Source organism: Ambystoma mexicanum, chromosome 2p, assembly GCF_040938575.1.
Source record: "Ambystoma mexicanum isolate Mex_15411 chromosome 2p, UKY_AmexF1_1, whole genome shotgun sequence".
Lineage (NCBI taxonomy): Eukaryota > Metazoa > Chordata > Amphibia > Caudata > Ambystomatidae > Ambystoma > Ambystoma mexicanum.
In genome coordinates, this window is record NC_090923.1 from 1,199,245,783 (window position 1) to 1,199,266,180 (window position 20,398).

The window sequence follows — 20,398 nt, forward strand, 5'->3', positions numbered from 1 at the left end:
TGCATGATAAAAACACATTGGTATTTGTATCTCAGGGTTTTTTGCCCGTAGTACCTTTTCAACAATTTCTTAGAATACAGCGATTCTATGTCCATGGTAACGATGTAGATTTTAGAGTCTAGGGTCAGGTTTTCCAAATATTTAAGTACCGCAGTAGTGTCCTTGGTGTAAGATCGCATTTTGGTTATTTCCTCCTTCAGGAAACAATCCACGAATTGGGATAAAGGTTCTAATATAGAACCTATGCCCGATACTATGGGGTGACCTGGCGGGGGCATGATGCCCTTATGTATTTTTGGTAAAACGCCAGGCATCTTGATGTTTGGGGTATACAAAATCAGCCTTTTTGACATATATAGACCTCTGCAAGTGCTTCTTAAATGATCGGATTGATTTGTCTGAGTGATTCCGTAGGGTCTCTCCCTGTTCTCATGTAGTTGGCAATATCGTTAACCAAGGTATTGGCCATATTCTGATAGTCTTTTCCCATTACCACTATCGCAACCCATTTTCTAACTCCTTGAGCGCTGCACTTTCTGCTTTCTGTAGATTGAAGAATGGTTGTATTTCTTCCGCCTCAATGGTTTCAATTCTTTTAAGCAGAGCTTTTTCGAAGGTAATGGATTCCGGTGTAATGGACTGTGGGGGGGGAATAGTAAGTTGATTTATTGTGGAGATCAGTAGCCCCTCGTGTCTCGTTCATTGTTGTATTCGTGAAGAACTGTTTTAAACGGATCTTTCTCATAAATTGTGAGACTTCTATCCGAACTTAAGGGATTGTGTTTCGTTGTCGGGACAAAAGAAAGTCCCTTCTGTAGGACTCTAAGCTGCTGTGCTGTCAATATCAAGTTGGATAGATTGACTGCCAATGATTGTCCCTTGTTGTTAATTGGGTCTTGTGTTCTCCAGTTCACATTCTTGGGTTAGTTTTGCTCGTACCACCCCCGTCCGTGATTGCGGGTAACGCCTGGTGACTGGTCTTGCCACCATCCTCTCAACCTGCCTCGGCCTCTTGGTTGTTGAAAACCCTGAGGATTCTTCAATCTACAGAAAGCAGAAAGTGACGCGCTTAAGGAGTTAGAAAACAAACTCATAATAAAACCGGCTGACAAATGGGTTGCGATAGCGGTAATGGGAAAAGACTATCAGAATATGGCCAATACCTTGGTTAACGATATTACCAACTACATGAGAACAGGGAGAGACCCTACGGAATCACTCAGACAAATAATCAATCCGATCATTTAAGAAGCACTTGCAGAGGGCTATATATGTCAAAAAGGCGATTTTGTATACCCCAAACATCCAAGATGCCTGGCGTTTTACCAAAAATACATAAGGGCATCATGCCCCCGCCAGGTCACCCCATAGTATCGGGCATAGGTTCTATATTAGAAACTTTATCCCAATTCGTGGATTGTTTCCTGAAGGAGGAAATAACCAAAATGAGATCTTACACCAAGGACACTACTGCGGTACTTAAATATTTGGAAAACCTGACCCTAGACTAACATCTACATCGTTACCATGGACATAGAATCGCTGAATTCTAAGAAATTGTTGAAGGTACTACGGGCAAAAAACCCTGAGATACAAATACCAATCTGTTTTATCATGCAACTGGCAGAACTAGCCCTGAAGAACTACTTTATACTGGAGGACAGCTTCTTCGAACAGATATCGGGTACAGCCATGGGGGCTACTTTAGCCCCATCTCTAGCGAACCTATACGTCGCAAATTACGAAGAGCGGACAATTTACCATCCATCGAATCCGTTCCTAAACATTAAGTTGGCGTCGATATATCGACGACGTGTTGATGCTATTCAGGGGAGAAGAAAACACTCCAGGAGTTCATGGAATGGCTTAACTCCCGAAATCCCTTTCTTAGATTCACGTCAGAAAACAGTAAAGAAACTGCAACCTTCCTGGATTTGAAACTACAGAGGAAAGGAAGATTGAAACTATGGTCTACCAAAAAACAACTGACCGCAACTCCCTATTGGAATATAATAGCTTCCCATCAGAGATCATTTAAAGGAAATTTACCCTTCGGGCAATTTCTTAGATTCTGACGTAATTGCTAAACCCAGAATGAATACGATACACAAGCAGAAGTCAAACTACGGGAAAGACACTACCACGAGAGAACCATAAGACATGCAAAGAAGAGGGCACAGAACATTCCGAGGGAGGTTACATTAGAACAGCACCCTAAGATGAACAGGGATGAGAACCAGATAACAGCTGTGTTTAGCCACTCATTTGTGGTCAACCGCATAAAGTAAAAAAAACAGTGGCACATTCTCAATGTGGGCGAGAATATCTTAGAAACCCCAAGATTTGCAATCAAGAGAAGACGCAATATAGGAGACACTTTGGTTCACACGTATAAACAGAAAAAAAAGAGGCCACACATGAACAAACAACCCTGTGGAATCAACCAAAAGCAATAGGACATACACCGTGTGGAACGTGTGAAGCATGTCCCTTTAGGAAACGGACCATCTCTATCGACATCAGGTGGAAATCACCCTGGGAACAGAGGACACTAACTGCAACACCGCCAATGTTATCTTCTGAAATGCCCATGTATCAAAATGTATGTAGGGATGACCTCTAGACCCATAAACGTACGTATTAAGGAACATAGGTCCAACATTAGAACAAGAAGAGTGCCCCGATAGTTGGACACTATCAAACAATGAAGCATACAGAAAACGACAAGTTGGACTGTACTAGAAAAAATAATCCAGCCCAAAAGAGGTGGAAACCTGGGAGCCATGCTCCTAAAAAGAGAACAAGCTTGGATATTCAGACTTAAAAGGCATCTGACTGGCCTAAACGAAGCCATCTGTTGGCAAACTCTTGCAGTTTTGTAAGAATTCCATCCTGTCCTTTGGACATTGAGGTCAACATGAGACTTGTGCCAGGGATAACCATAGAGCTACAACCCTAGTGCTCTGTGCATTTTGACATCGTGAATAGGCCTTCACAGCACCACATTACTAACAAATGACACACTCCGCGTGGTATATCACACTAAATTACATTTGGGACCACACAACTTCAATTAGTGTCCCATGGCTTATGAGTAATTTCAAAATCAGTCATTACTTATAGACTGCACAGCTGCAATACAAACTGCAAGATGTAAATACAACTGAACATCTACAACATCAGCAGAAGAGAACAATGAATTTTTGAATCTTTAATTCAGTATGTTCCAACAAAACACTGACAGATCAGCTCTCAATGTTCGTAAGCCAGACTGAACACACCAGGTATAGAAACAAAGAAGGGACCATCATTTCCCAAACAAGTATAAACTCTGTACTCTCCCAAGATGCCGGCCGCAACTAACACAGAAGCTGTTACGAGACGGGAGACACAATCGGATATCAGAGAAGGTGAGTGAAAATAGAACCCACTTGCTGCATTTTATCTTAATGCAAGACACGAGGTCTGAACACGCCGTTTTCAAACACGGCAATGAACGCTTATACAGCTAAGCTGCAGCGCAGTCAGGTCCCACTCCATCCTGGGCAATATGCAAACTTACCACCAGATAACGCAGGAGAAGTACAGTGAGCCCGCGTTTTTTTACTCAAACACGAGGCTCACCAAACCCTGTGAATGTGGCAATCAATGCCTTATTAGCTTAACTGTCACATGCGGATCTTTCATCCGACACCAGGAGACTAAGTACTTTACAAACACCCCAAATGGTGGAATAAAGTACTTATTACCATGGTACTCATTTATATTTTTTATCTATGTATTGACTTCAAGAACTCTCAAAATTACCGAGGATTATGAGCAAGAACATTCGAATACAGTGACAAACTACATGCAATCTATAGATACAAAAATGAAAAAAATACTCGTAGGCAGATGTTGACATCAACACTAAGCTACAATACAACAGAGAAATGGACATGAATACCCATTACACATATGAAATGAACTACCTTTGATCAGGTTAAGTGTCATCTTAACCATTGGGCTCTATAAGATACTGAGTTTGGGGTGAAAAATGTATTCACAGACAACTTAATGATGGGTACTTATATTGTAGGGTTCCATCTACCCTTCTAAAGAGACCAAAGACAAGCCTATACCATACAGGCTACAAGTTTCCAGTAAGAATAAACAGGGACATTAGAATAGAATGTCCAGTAGTCATGGAAAGCCCAGCCCCCTGATATGTATGTATTTTACCTTGCAGGCAACAGGACACATTAAGAAAATGTCCCGACTTTGTGGAAGATGTCCGCACCAGCCAAAGCAATTAGAAGACAGCAATTGAATGCACTGTTTTTTTGTTTTTTTATAATGGGATAAATGTCCAAATGTGGTACTATAATAGGTCCTGAAGAAAGCGGTCAATAGAGAATCCCACTGAAACCGGTCGACACTGGTTGGACTAGGATGCTATTCCAACCTACCAGATTTATAACGACCTTGTAGAAATCTGGTACATAGGACAGATTTTTTAACAATTTCTGTGGAATATTTCCACTAGACTGTGGTTGCTCCATCGTATTTTATGATAAGACATGAAAGGCCAGCAACATCATGAAAAAATCAACGGTTGACTGACCCTAATGTGCAGCCCTTTATCATAGGAAAGTAGTGAGCCAGGCTAGGGATCAATCATTCTCCCCTTTTTCCCTTCCTCCCCGGCTAGTCGATACACCAGCGCCCGACTACGGATATTACATCAGAAGGGATATTTTGTCTTCTGAACAGGGACAGCTAGCTAGCAGCAGGGACTGAAGCATAAGGTTTAATATGCAAATGAGCACCCATGCAATTTATGGCTTGTGACCTGCAGAGTCATGAGGCTGCTTTCCACAATCCTTGGGCAGTGAGGCCGGCAGTCTTCAAAGAGCGAGTGGGCACCAGAACATTATTTCGCATTACAAGTCTCAAATTGCCCGAGTCATCCCCTGCCCCCGCATCGCACACATGCCACATACTTCATTTGGGTTGGTGAATACATATTCAACATCCCACCATTACCCACAATAACATTCATGTGCTTGGCAAAAGAAAACCGACAAGTGGAGAACGCAATATTCACCACCATTTCCCATAATGCTGTAGATGCACAGCCTCATGTACAAACATTTAGGTGTGAAATTGTATCTGTAGCCCCTGAGCCATACGAGGGCGAAATAGCTGGAAATGTTTAGATTTTGAATATAAAATACAGGTAAATCAGAAGTGCGATCTGATAATCCGATCCCACTTCCATAATGCTCCATACTGAACAATTAGTGCAAGCATGCGGCTTTACTGAGCTAGTCCGACACCCCTCAGCAGCTGAATTGCAGTTTAGCAACATGGCAGTTTCAGAGTGAAATGCACCCCTTCCACCAACCCGATGGAAACCCAAAGTTCTAACAGGCAGGGTCAATCTTTAACCGTGGACAGTCATCCCAAATTATAGAAGGTTATGCTCAAAATAGCCTAAAGGCATTTTAAACTAAATCGAAGCCATCACTAGTTTTCATGTGGTGGCCTCTTGGAATCAAAAATTATACTGGCCAAAACGTAGTCTCATTGTCCACTCAGTTGCTGGTGACTAATTTCACTGACTAGGCCTTGTGTCTCAGCGTCTAAGACGGAGTTTCACCCAAAACCACCTTTTGGGCCCAGCCCAGTAAAACTGCCTTTTGATCTCTGGAAAGGCTTCTTGCCTTCAGAGACAGGAAGTCTCGACATGGCAGGGATACAAATTAAAAGTTAGTCGTCAACCAAAAAAAAGTCACTTCGCACCTCAATTCTGTACAGAGAACAAAACATGCAAGGATTCTTTGTGGAGAGATCGGGTCTTCGTGGTAATGTTGGCCACTGAAATATTTTAAGGTCAGTTTGTTTATTGATTTTATATGGTGCGCCAAAGGTAACAGGGCGCTACAGAGAACAGGAAAACAAAAACTTAGTTGCAAGGCACAGTATAAACATATACATTACATCAGTTACATGCCAGTGTCGAGTACAAGCATATACTTGAAATCACGACAAATCAGTTGAATATACATATGTACAGTCAGGTTAGTAGGTATGGATTGGTCAATGATACAACAGAGGTGGGCGTCTGCACAGTGTGTGAGGCAGCAAAGGGCACTGGAGAGGCCTGCTGATGAGGGGGCGAGTATAAAAATGGAGAGGGCTACTGAGGCGAACTAAACGCACTGGGAGTGGGAGTAGAGGCGATTCTTGAGGCGCTTAGGATGAAAGAGGAGTTGAAATCACTAGGGATGGGTGATGTGGTTAGGAAGCAGAGGTTTTAGTTTTATGAAAAGGGAGACGGCAGACTCCTTGATGGCTGCGGTGGAAATAAATTCAGGATGCAGATGGGGAACCAATGGGAAAGCAAGAGGGGGTAGCAAGTCATTTTGTGGAGTTCTATGGGACTCTATACGCTAGGGACAGAAAGCCCACTGCACATGGATCTAGCTTTTCTGGGGGGTATGAACCTCCCAATGCTTTCAGGGAACAAAGCGTCACGTTTGGATGCTCCAATAATGCCAGAGGTGGTTATGGCCGCGATTCAGAGAATGCCCTGGTGGGGAGATGGATTATCCATTGGTTTTATAAGCGGTACACGCTGGAACTGGCACGCTACTTGATGAAGTTGTTCATTATATAATGGATACAGGTCAATCACCTCCCTCGTTTCATGATTTCATCAGGCCCACAAGTAGTAAAAATGTGTGGTGTATGTCGATTCTATTGCACCTACGTGACCCTCTGGTGAGAGGGTTCCTGGCACGGATCTCAGTGATTAGATTCAGGCCGATGGGATCAAGTATCTTGGGGGCAGAAATCTGAATTGAAAGGAGCGGAGAGCTACTTAGCTCCCAATGGAGCCTGATTAGCTGGCCACCAACAGGTACATTTGGCTCCTCAGGCCATCTGATGCCAAACAAACACCTATGTGAATTTAACTGTGGTTTGCACAACCTATAACACTTTACGACACATCTGTATGATATTTAAAGCATAAGGAGTCATAAATGGACAACGTTATAAGTTTCATCTTATGTGGAAGTTAGATTTGCAGTACGCTGTGTCCTAGTTCCTCGTTCCCAGTGGTAGATCCTGGGAACTAGTTAATGCTGGATACACAAGAGCTGCTTTAAGCCACTGCTTATCAAATCTTAATTTCGAGCCCTGTTGGGGTGGTGGTCAGTAGATCGCTTGGTGGAGGCCAACTAGACACTTCACACTATCTGTTTATGTGGTTTGGGGGCGGAATGTCTTGGTTGAATGCTTTAAAAATGACCATGGTATCAAAGTGGTTGCATTTAATATCAAATGGGAGCCGGTACAGACGGAGGTCAAAGAGAAGTCCCTCAACAACGAATAATCACGAGTGTCAAGTTCCTCCATCGAGTATGTTATAACACATGCAGTACACAAAATCAAAACAATTGGAACCTTTCCAACATGCGCCGAAAAACAATTTAGAAGCGTGATTATGCAGCTTGCACAATAGATCTTTTTCAGGCATTCGAGCTGTACGCCGCTGTGAGAACAGTGAATGACGGTGGCTTCCTGTACTTCGGAAAAAGTTAAGGAACTCGCTGCCCCACTGAATAAATGCTCAGAATAAACTAAACACATTTTTTAAAATTAAAATAATCTGATCTCGCACTTTCAAAAAAGCATCTAATATAAATATTAGGACGCTTGATGTATACGAACTTTATTTAAAAAAGTAGGCCGGAATAACGAGCATGTGCCACTTTAAAACTGTCACAAATAAGTGTGTCTGCATGTCTCCACATACAACTGACTTGTGACAACCGATTTGTGCTTTCATTCATAGGATTCACAGTTAATGGTGTGCAAAATTGATAACCTGTTGTAAAGAAAGCATGGCGAGCAACTGAAGAAGGTGCCGCCATTTTTTAGGTCAGCGTTTCAACTTTGATCTATGTACCTCTACTTAAGAAATGTGGAACTTGATGAAAGTCAACGCGTTAAAATGAGACGATCGGTCTCCTGCATGTAGGTGCTCCCCACTGAGGTCCAGACAGTACGATCGAATTGATCCATCGCAAGGCATAAAATAAGCAGTGTTGCATAGTAATTTGCTATGCAATTCTGTCACTTTGCTTGCTAATCAAATAGACATTCGTGTAGCAAAGATAGCTATTTAAGTTGCCCACTTCAATCAAAGGAAAACTCGCCTTGCATTCCTCTCTTGCCCTCAGTGCTCTTCCACCTCTTTTCTCTGTTCACTTCAAGTCCTAATGGCGAGAAAGTGCAGCAGTAATCATCTCCTCCACTCTTAAGTGCTAAAGGCATGTGTGGGAGTGCTAGGCAAGACTTTCTTTTTCAAATTGCAAGCCCAAAATAATCAGGGTGCTACTTTTATTAGCCTTTCTATATCCTGTCTGGCAAACACCAGTATGGTCAAGTTTATATTGGTTTTAAAAGAGCCATGCAATTCCATTCCTAAAATGTAGCTTACATAAGAGTATGGCTACTGTAAAACACTGCATCATCTCCATGCTTTATAGTCAAGTTTAGGTTAGTGTTTGTAAATTTAATTGTGTCAACTATATTTCTTTTTGTTGGGGGAAGATGCATCATATTGACGAGTCAACACTTGAAAATGTACATGATCAAATGCTTTTGATGGCAAACCTAGTTCTGTAACCGTTAGGTTGCATACATCTTGCAACTGGTGCTCAACCCATGAGCGAGCCCATACTCGCTGACATTCTAAATTGTCACCCAGTTGCTTTATACCAGCTACCCTGAAATTGTGACTACAATATTCCATCTAGTTTGCTCAGTTCTCTCCCTGCTACACAATCCACTGCCTAGTCTTTCTTTCCTCTTACATGAGCACACAAAGCGAACTAGATGCTTACGCAAAGTAGTGATCAATAGTCCATCCAATCTGTACGCCTACAGATTTATTGCAATACCAATCACTGTAGTTAGCCTCCAGAGCTGTTTGCTTTATTTGTATTTGTTTATTATTTCTATCACGCACCTAACCCGGAGGCAACTGGTCGCTGGAAAACTTGAATGTTACAAGCATACATAGGGCATCAACAGGTGGGTCGACCGAGGTTACAGATAGATCTGGCAGTGAAATACAGGTAAGAACATAGAAATCAATATGGTGAAGACACAAATACAGATCAGCTGGTAGAAGCTGAAGTAGTACAGACTATGGCTTCAGATGTATCAGTGAGCCAGCTCTTTACTCTGGTTCTTAAGGCACAGAAAGAAGGTTCCATTCTAATGGTGGAAGGTAAGGAGTTCCAATATTTGGCAGCTTGGACAGGGAAGCTGGCTCCTCCTGCAGTTTTTAGGTTAAAGCTAGGAACTGAGAGGAAGTGTTTGGGAGGAACTGGTGGGTCGGGCGAGTTGGTATTTGGAGAAAAGTATTTAGAAGCAGAATTTGACAGACATTTGTGGGTGGTTGCCAGAGCGCATAGTGTTATTCTGTTGCGCACTGGGAGCCAGTTAGTTTTCCGTCTAAGGCTCGAAAAGTGACTGGATCTAGGAATGTTAAGTGCTGCTCTTAAGGAGTTGTTTTGTAGGACCTGAAGTCGGTTGATATTCTGTTCAGAGGATCCTAGGAATAACGTGTTGCAGTAGTCTATCTTAGAAAGTGCTAAAGCTCTAGCTAGCGTAGTGCAACTGGTGGGGGACAAATATTTACAAGTATTGATTAGCATGTTGGTGTAGGCTGTTGATGCAATGGAGCCAACTTGTTTCTTTAACGACAAGATAGAGTCTTAACTCCTAAGGTTTTTATTTCCTTGGCAACTCTGGTTCCTGTCAATATTGAAAGACATGTACCGTGGGTCAAGCTTGTTTAGGCAAGCCTGCGTGCCAACAACCAGCTCAGTTTTTTCGTCATTGAGGCAGAGGGCAGCCATCCATGCCTGAATTTCCAGGAAGATAGTTAATTAACTAGGAGTCCACTTCATAGCAACCTGACAACGTGATGAGAACCTGCATAGCGTGATGAGAACCTGCATGTCATGATGGGAACCTGCATGTCATCTGCGTAGGTCATGTAGATGACACCCATCTGGTCAAGACGGTCGAAGAGGAGCTTTGTGAATATGTTGTAAAGCGTTTGTGAGACGCATGAGCCCTGGGGCAGCCCACAGTGGATGGGGATCGGGTCTGCTGAGGTCGAAAAGACTGGTTGTGCGATTGGATAAGAAGGATTTAATCCAACTGGAGGCATCGATAGAGAAGGCTGCTGCTGTAGTCAAATGCTCAGTGAGGATCTGGTGATCCTCTAGGCCGTAATCCGGATTGTCGGAGGCCGAGTAATTTATTGTCCTCCAAATGCTTCTGGATTTGTAGGTATGCAACTTTGTCCATAATTTTTTAGAAGGAATGGGACGGTTGTGATTGGCCTATAGTTGGTTGGGATGTTAGTTTTCTTTTTAGAGGGGCATGACCCAAGCCTCTGTGATTGTTAGGGACAAGGCTGGCATTGAATGAGGAGTTTATCATGTGGCGATGAAGGGAGCTCTTTGGCGCCTTCCTTGATGGGAGCTGGGCAGATATCTCCTTGACATCTTGAGGGTTTTAGGCTTCTGATTAGGTCTTCCACTGCTTTGGGAGTGACCAGGGAGAATGCAAACGGCAGGCACTGAAAGGCTTGTTGCTTAGGTGAATGCTTACAATTGCATTATATATTGCCACCTGCAGGAGACAGCTGACAACAGTTTTCAGAGACTTATAGCTATTTGAGTCCATTCATGCAGCTAACCCTTTACATTTTACAGACACTCCGCTGTGGCACGGAAAGTCTTTTCGCTCACTCGCATAGTCTAGTACATTTTAGGGCAGTAGCATTTGCAAGAGATGTTTGAAACTTATGTAAAATTTACTTTGCAGTAAATGTCAAAAGTTTCATTATGCATGGCAGGCCTCTGGGTAGCAGCAGTGCCAAACAAAGCGGGTTTGTAGTGACATGCACCATTGTACACAAATCGCATTTTACATTTGTTGTAGTCCGTTGCTATATGGGTCGACAGCATTTCTCAGGTTGAATAGAGAAACTAAGTTACCCAACTTGCAGGTCTAGCTGAATTTTAAAGAATTTGCAAGGCCAGACTCCTCCGACTAATGTCTTATTTCAGTGGTAAGCAAAATTGCTGTACTGTTTCTCATCTCATTTATTGGGTAAAAATAACTTCCGGTGGCAATAGTCCAAAATTGCTAATCAAATGGGTCTGTTTGCTAATCAAAAAATGTGTAATTAGCAAACTCTGCTAATCATTTTTTGAAAAGTAATTTATGCCTTGCATCGTGCCCACATTTCTTCCCATCAAGAATAAGGTTAGTGGTTATCACCCTTAAGAGAAATATCACATCTATTCCAGAGCTTCCAATAGTCTTATCGAGTTCCAATATTTTTTTAATGTGTCGCTTTGAAAACAGTGGTTTATCGATTTCCATCGCATATCCCAGAAACAGCCCTGAAGAAAGCCCATACAATCCGTGTCAAACGTATTCAGATAAAAGTGCTGAAACACATGTAGACAAGACAACTAGAATTTCAAGCTGTGTTCCTCTCTGGTGCTGAATGAATACATACACTGTTCTCTGATTAGTTTTTTACTCAAAGCAAATAGATAAAACTAAACTAGAAGTTCCATTGCCCTATATTTTTTTAAAGGGAGATGTGATTACATTACTTTTAGCACATCTACTAACCCCAAGACACAATGAGCATTTTACATGTATTGTTTTTTATATGTCTGTATATGTATTGTGAATATTGATATGAATGAATTACAGCATGAAATATACATTTTTAGTGAATTATATGATAGGCATTTGTAACGAGCCTATACACAAGTGTTTGACTGTAAACGTTATGAATTTATACAGGTGTTACAAAAAAAAGTCTCTGGACTACACACTAAATTTAAATATAGAATTTGAAGCATGCTAATGCTAATAGGTGTGAAATTAAGGGATGGGTAACCAGTTGTCAACAATTGAGTAATAGTGCAGTTCTCATTCCGATTACAGCAAGAATAAAGAGGGTAAGGGGGCTGAAAAGATAGTACAAAGCTTATTTTGATTGCTGAGAAGCAGCATATCAAGCTATGGGTTGTGATCGTGACAAGGGTGCGTGACTAGATAGTCTGGATCCCTTAATTTGGTTCTGTGGAGGGTGCCCCAAAGTAGTAAGTGCCCCAAACGTGCTTAAGATGGCCCTGCTCTTAAGCCAGGTCAGAAAGCAAAGAGTCCAACTTAATTACCAAGGCCTTTTGCCCTGCAGGTAAAAGGAGAAGTACCCACATTATGGGTTCTCGGAAAAACCGGTATGGCTGGAGCAATGAAATGCGTGCCTAATAAATTACTGAAGGTGTTGTAGTTCTACTGGGCTTACATTTTTATCCAGTCATCCCCCGACTAAATCAAGAAAGCCAAAGGACATCGCTGAATACATATTAACCCAAATGTGTACTGCAGATTAAAGCACCAGGCTTACATATTTTATCTTCTCAAGCCGTAGCTTGGAGAGCAGGCTGACTACCTTTTCTGAATTCTACTACGGATGGGAGGAGGAGGTGGGGGGCGGTCACAAAGTATCTCACTAAAGGTTGTGCAAAGGCGGTTTAACAATACTGCGAAAACGTTTACCCCCAAATCAAGTCACAATGGAACAGTATCAGCCCTTGCACATTGCAGTAGTCCCAACGATCAAGCTAGTTATCAATGATGGCTCGCGGCCCCCCCTTATGTAGGTCAGTAGTCCGACACATCTTGAGGGGGCTGGATGCTACGTCAGTGCACAATGACCTCCACCTACTTTTTTTTCCAGGGGGCTGACACCGTACCCCTCTGCGTTTTCAATGAATTATTGTGTTCTTATTTTGCTGCCTCCACTTGATAGTAGTGCCTGGGATACGAACCCAGGTTGTGAGGCAAGATAATTAAACATGATGTGCCCAAAATTAACCATGGTCACGCTCAGCGGCAACGTGCTCGCCTTGGAAGCAAGACGACACGGAGCAACCCCGGGTCCGCGCTTAGAAACCTCTGCATTAAGCGCGTTATAAATAACCTATCATATCATGAGACCACAAGAATCTCTGGGCAGATCCTTGTGAAACTAATATGGACTTTCTGCTGTACAGGAGACGTTCTTAAAACATTGCTTGCTAAATAGAAAAGTGTAAGAATTCATGTTCTCGTGGGAAATGCTAATTTGTCCTGCGGACTTGTAGTGTAATACATACAAAAATGAAATATGCCGATTTTTCAATTTTCGTTCACGGCTTGTGACGTCACTCGCCGCTGCATGTCAATACCCAACAACTTTTATTTAGGACTGGAGCCCTGAGCTTAGTCAAAATTCCAGCAAAAAAAAAAGGCAAAATCAAACGCATCCTACACTTTCCACCAACCCATCACGCATGACCACATGGCATAACCTCAAAGGGCGGTACAGTAGGGGGCGCCAGTCACACAGTATGCTAGGAGTGCATTATTAATGTCGGGACGTGGGGGGCGCCGAATATAAGTTTCCCCCAACTGCTCCACCCCATACCCCATTTTTCAGTGGAGCGACGGTCAGTGTAGACTTCACCTCTATCTGGACCAGACCCACCTTGCACCAGCCTCTTCATTTCGTTGTAGCGAGCCCACATGAAGTGCTTTCCCTCCAGTGAAGGAAACGGAGCCGGTGCTGCGGAGGAGAAGTTTCGTCCGCTCCCCTGGGGGTTTGGGGTGGCGGTTGAGGCCGCGGGCAGGGTGGAGGTCGGAGTAGAGGGCGCAGCAGACCCGCATGAGGAGTTCTCGGACCCGCACGCAGTCCCGTAGGCGGCGGAGCAAGCCCTGCGGCTGCATGCCCGCAGCGCCATGTTCCACAGAGCAGCCACCATGGCCCTTAGGTTAGAGAGGAGGTGGGAAGCACCAGGCTGTTAACGCGGGATGCAGCGGCGTGGCAAGTCTCTTCCCGCTTCACTCTGTTGAAGTGGGTGTTTAATCGCAAATGGGCTTGTCTCGCGCAAAACCTGCCGTCGCACCGCGCTCTCGTGTGAAACCACACCCTCTTACCAGCAACCGCCCAGCCCCCGCCCATCCCAGAGTCTAGAACCAGCCCTTCTCCGTCCTCACTTAATAACTTGGGCATAGCCAGAACGAGGCTCTGGGCCTAAAAAAAAAACTGTCATTTGCCATGGCCAATAGGGGAGCAAGTGGGCGGGAACGGCTGCTGGGATTGGCTGAGTAGCGTTGACGGGCAGGTGGGAAAAAAGACAGGCGTTCGAGACATTGTTTTGTCCGAGGTATTTGTTTTCGTTGCTTTACCACGCCCCTCTGACACGTCCTCATGATAGACCACACCATGTTGTTTACCCGGGGACGTGCGGCATGTCAGGTCTTTGTGTCTGGAAGCTGTGACTTCGAAATGGAAGGACGCAGTGCTTTAAATTGAATAAAACTCGAATCTGGTTGTCGCAAGCTGGCATCAGAATCCTAAATATCCTTGGAACATTTGAGCCCATGTAATTCGAGTTTTCGTATCCGGAATCTAAGGGGGTGAAAAGCAAGCACTGTTTTCTTTCTGTTATAACTTCGCTGCAGTGTGATCTATTTTCAGACGTCTGAAGCTGGTGATATGAATGATTCTAAAAATGGCTGGCATGGGCAATTACCGGGAAAGAGCAGTATTGTTAATCGAAATCATTTATTTACTTTAGCGCAAGAAAATCTTTTGTGAGCCTTTGCGCAAGGGGAATTTGTAGACATTGCCTTGGCTGAGCCCTAGCCCAGTGAAAGCCGTGACTGTAGTGCAGTGTAGCTGTCAGACTGGTCCGCGAGACTGCCAGGCCCTGGGCAGCTTGGGTCACTGAAAAACATTACTACTTCTCTGTAGGCATAGTTCTCAACTCACGCGCTTTTGGCGGGAGTCACCCGCCTTGTAAAGAGCTGGCTCACCCGCCAAGCCTCCTGCACGCCCATTCATTTCAATGGGCACTCACCAGCCAAAAACAAAATCGGGTGTTTTCACCTGCCTTTGCGACAGAAATGTTTGAGAGCTATGCTGTAGGAGTACAGACATGAGTAGGAAATAAAACTCCCACTCAGCCCCACACTACTAATAAACCAGCAGTGATCACAGTATTGTATTGTATTTGGTTATTTATATAGTGCTCTTTCCCATACATGCCAACATTCGGATGCACCTGGGAGGGAGATTTCCACAGGGAAATCGGGAGACGGCTATTTCCCCCATAGGAATGCATTGGGACTACAGATATTTTAGGCGAGAGACTGAAAAATAGCAATATTTTTCACCTCAAAATCGGTAGTCTCCTGTCTAAATCGGGAGGGTTGGCATGTATGCTTTCCCAATTTGTATGGCCTCAATGCGCTTTGTGGTTGGAACGCCCTCGTTGACCGTAGTCAATGTGCTGGAGGTTCTAAGAGTTTTAGATTTAGAGATGTGTGTGTGCTTTTTCGGCGGTCTAGGACTTAGGTGGCTGGCTAGGCTGGACTAAGCAGCCCAGAAAGGTCAGGCACGTGGGTGGGCGCTGTTGGTGGTTTGCGATAGAGTGCTACTGTTAGGAGAGTCGATGAGTGGCCAGCTATACCGAATTTATTTTCGTTGATAGCTGTATGCTAGTGGCAGAGGTGTTGAGGTACATCAGGTGTTTCAGTGTGGATGTCTATTTGCCTGCTATGAGCATAACCATAGCTGTATTCTACAGTATATGGATGTTTGACCATGCCTGCGGCCTGTTTCCACAGACATGGTGTAAGGTACACGTACCGTAAGCTTCGATGTTGTTCTCCTGCATCGAACTTTGTCTGATGTGGACGGCATGGTCTCATTATTCGTGGTCTCTCTGGTGTGAGAGTCTGAGCGGCGAGAGCGAATGAGTTAATTGTGGTATGCCACAGCGAGGCTGCTGTCTTCCGTGGTGTAGCGGTGAGGTTTATTGCAGTGCGCCACAGCAAATGGAGCAAATAGATTTGTGATTTCTAGTCAGCTGGAGAAGGCCTAGGCTTCACAGCATGGCCGACGTGAGAATAATGCAGTTAAACTAGAGATTCCTAAAGAGCGTGAGAGACCTGTTTCAAAGGATGGTAGTTATGGACACATTCACATTTGAGACTCCTGGATAGCGGGAGAAAGGCCTTTGTTTCACAGAATGGCAGATTCAAAACCCCTAGATTTGAGACTACGAGAGATCATGGTAGCATTGACAGAGTAGCCAGGCTTATCCCAGGAGGGAGAGAGGGCTGTAGTTCGGTACAAAGAACTTGCAGCATACATATGGTCCAAATAAACACTTATACACTGATGTATTATAAACAATTATGATTTTATATATTCATAGGTACAGAGAATTCTTTAGAAAGGTTAAGCACTATTATAAGTTAAACACAATTATAAAAACAAGAGTTCGGGCAGAGTTCCAGTCTGCTCCAGTCACTAACGAGTGAGGACGTGCTTTCAACGCTCTTTCAACGTTTTTCTGCTGACGCTGCTGTGCCTTTAAGGCTTTTTCCCAGCATCACCTTTAAAAACTTGCCTTGCGCGCGGAGTTCGGGCAGAGTTCCAGTCTGCTCCAGTCCGCGCCGGGACAAGGCTCCAGAGCCTAGACGGTCTAAGAGCCTCAAGGTAACTTTTACAACTAACCTGTCCCCGAAGTCTATCAACTACCTTCCTCCTTATACCTTTTCCTTACCGGTTTCCTATTCCTGTTTTCTCACCCTCCCTTTCTCTTCTCCGTTCCTACTTCCTACCCACCAATCACTTCCTTCCGTGCCTTCCCTCCCTTCCTTCTCTCCTCCACCTACCCTCACTGTGATCCTTCCCCCCCCCACCTCCCTCTTCCCCACTTCCCCCCACCATGGAGGAAGACTCATATCAGCGCAGACTCAGAAGCAAAGTGCGTAAGAACTTATACGCACCATCGGCCGCCTCGGCCCCAACTTCTTCACATCAATCGAGGCCTCTGGCGGCGATCACCACGCTGCCGTCTCCCGCCTCGACTCCTCGAGAACATCTCCTTCTCCCTTTGTCGAGCCAAACTGACGGAACTGCCATAACTTCTGGGACACAGCCGCCGGCACCCATGGAGCCCGTGCGGCCGGGCGCTCCCCCTGAACCTGAGTCCCGGATCGTCCATACGCACCTTACAGTGCATAAAGGCGGACCAGCTAACGCCACAGCGACGGCCAGCTGTCTGATTCCAGCTCCTGACGCGACCCGCCCTCTCACCGCCTCGGCGAGTGACCCGTTCTGTGCAGGGACCGGAGGGCCCCTGTCAGTGGGTCTGAGGGCGCCCGCGCCAGCCGGTTCATCCGACATAGCCCGGCCGGATTCCGCTGTATCAGCCGACACGGCTGAGCTGAACAACATGGCGGCACCATTAGATATTTCATTCAACTTGACTCCGGCCAACAAGCCGTTATCTGTGCCTGATCTTCGCTCCGAGTCTCAGCCATGCACGTCCAATATAACCATCGAGGCGATGATCCACATAACTACGGACGACCCCAGGAACTTATCGGATAAGGCTGGACCCGAGACCCCAAAAAAGCAATCAGTCTCCGCTCAGGCCCCAGTGGCGCTCCGCAAGACGCCGGGCCTGACCTCAGTCAATTTCACACAAGCAACCGATATCGAGCTCAGCACTCTGCAAGACAATATATCCACAGTTGAGATTCCTCTTCTCAAGCCTCCTTCAGATTCACAATCTCAGTTTCAAAAGAAATCCAAAGACACATTAATGAACCCTTTCTTGGAACCAACAACTGACACAGACTCAGACGAGGATTCCATCTCTTCGAACATTGCTTTGCATAAAAAACCGTGCTCCCAATCTAAAAAAAGGCCACTTCACAAAAACCAAGCCAACACAAGAACGAAACCTGTGCCAGTGTCACAATTGCTCAATAAATTGGTGGCATCAACAAAAAAAAAAAAAAAACATCAAGCCCTGACGTCTGTACCAGTAAAATCCACCAGGCATCCACTAAGTGAGGCCCGACCCCAGTCTCGGAAAAAGAGAGGTGATCCTAAACTTTCTTTACCCACACCTCTCTTGTCATCTGCTCTGCTGAACTTCTTCAAGATCCAAGGGAAAAGAAAACTATCCACCGACTCTGAGCTGTCTGATGCGGAAATTTTAGAAGCGCTTGACGAAGCCGCACCTGCCCTAAAAACCAGGAAAATTGTGGCTATTGAACGCCCCCAGTCACCCATTTGCCCTACAGCCCCGAGTCAAACCTTAACTCCCAAAGATAACCTTCAAGGCCTCCCGACACCAGTCACGATGACCCCCGAGCGGATCCTTTTTGCTCCACTCATCACTGCCTCAGATATCCAAGCCGAGAAGCCCCTTTCTAGAAACCCGGAACCCAGCTCATTTCCTCACTTAATACTTAAAGACTGCCCGGCAAACCAGGGTCTCTCGGGCATTTTAGACTTACTACAGCCCAAGCCTGTCTCTTCTCACAAAGTAAGTAGGACTAAGTCGCACCTACCCATTCTTCCCCCCCTGGCTTCGCTGGCAGATCCCCCACCCAGCATTATCATACAAGATGACAGTGACCTACACCATAGCCCTGTCACAGAGAGATATTCAAGCGACGTAGAACTCGAAGGAAGATCAGTAAGGCGCAGGCATTCCCTGGCGAACCCTGCATCTTTAGGACCCAGAGATTTCCCAAGAAATAAAAGACCACTCTTGGACCCTGCCCCCACACCTCAAAAAGACGCATCGGGCAATAGAAAAGACTTAACGACAATCATGTCGGCAATAACCATCGCAATGGCCCCTTTTTGCAAACTCTATGAATCGTTAGGAGATGCATCAAGAGACAACACGGCCATCTTAGCCTCTATCCAGTCTAAACTCACCTTTCTCGAAGGCTACATCACTGCTATCGACTTGAAACATGACATATTTCACACCTCAAAAGATCCAATACCGTTGGGCCCGCTGCAACCACACTCACCTGCAACAAGGGCGACGATCCTTCCTCAAAAGATTTGGGCTGACAGCTTTACACAGACGCCCTATACTAACTCCTTCATCGACCTTGCTCCAATATTTTCGAGTAAACCAAAGCCCACGTCAGTGGCCTTAACGCCCACTTCCAGTTCTCACCCTACACCTGCTCAAAATCCGGACCGGACCCAACGGAGACTCCAAGGTAAAAAGACATTAAAACTAGCGCCAAGCGATCGTCACTCCTCCCCGCCGATCCATCCCTGCAACCACCCGGCAGAAGGCGGCTTAACAAGCTGTAGCCATTCTATCTCAATGGACACTTTGGATCGGGCCAGGCCACGGCCTCAAACTATAACAACCCTGGCTCAGTCTCCGAAAACCCCTGAAGAATCTTCCGATTCAAGCCTGTTACCTCCAACCCCAGCCCAAGAAGTGGACGATTTGCCTATGGCACTTTCATCTATTCAAGACGCTGGACAAACCTCTCGCCGGTTGCCCATTCTACAGGCGCTCCCTGACGCCCTATCCACCTCAACATGGGAGCCGGCCGGGAGGAACCTCGAGACTCACCACCTGCCCACGCCTGCTGTAACCGCTTCGACCAAACTGAACACTAACCATGTTCAAAACAGCGTGGTAGATAAAACAAGGCCGTCAAAGCTATCCAACTCCCCCAAACCAACGGAACTGAACTTGGCCAACGTTAAGACGACTAGCACCATAACTCTGTTCAAAATTGAGCAGATCTCAAGCAAAGATAAACGCATAATTCTCAACAGAAGAACTGTGCTAAAAATATCATCGTCAGTACCCGCCTTAAAACATTTGAAATCGGACCACTTTCAGCGGGTCGAACCGTACCATAGAGACAATAAGGCCAAGGCGCACCTTTACATCTATAGCTCGGCAACACAAGATATCTGTAAACAAGCTGGTGAAGACTTAAAGGCAATGGGGCTCCTCCTCTCAGAAATAAAAACCTACGCCGATAAACCAACCCCTTTTGGGGCACACTCAAAGAAGAAAACTACCAACGACCAGAGCCCATCTAGACACCTCCATGAGCGCAGAGACAAGCTAAGGTCTCACTTCAATGTTTCATCAAGAAAAAAGTCAACCTTCGACCAGGCCCATGAACATCGGGCAGACCCTTCCCGGGACTACTCCTCCCAATACAGAACCTCATTGAAAGTGGCCTGGGCAGATGCATCACCTCAAAGGTCCCTTTGTCATAACGAACACAGGCAAGTCACACCTACCCGTTGCTTGTCTCAGTACCAGCAAGACAGACAACGCACGGGCAGACCAGCATACGCCCGGAGACACTGCTCACCTCAAAGTGACAGTCGTGCCAACAGGTCTCAAAACCGACACTCAACGTTTGTCTTATCACCAGCGAAAACCAC

General features: G+C 45.2%; 1 protein-coding gene across 1 annotated transcript in view; it reads right to left on the bottom strand.

Annotated features, from left to right (window-relative positions):
* The window catches only part of NT5DC2 (5'-nucleotidase domain containing 2), a 355,042-nt gene extending 340,925 nt beyond the window's left edge, over positions 1-14,117 (bottom strand). The window contains exon 1 of the mRNA XM_069645426.1: positions 13,631-14,117. Within this exon, the coding sequence (XP_069501527.1) occupies positions 13,631-13,904 (274 nt within the window). The 5' untranslated portion in view covers positions 13,905-14,117. The remainder of the gene's footprint in view (positions 1-13,630) is intronic.
* Between the last annotated feature and the right edge of the window lie 6,281 nt (positions 14,118-20,398).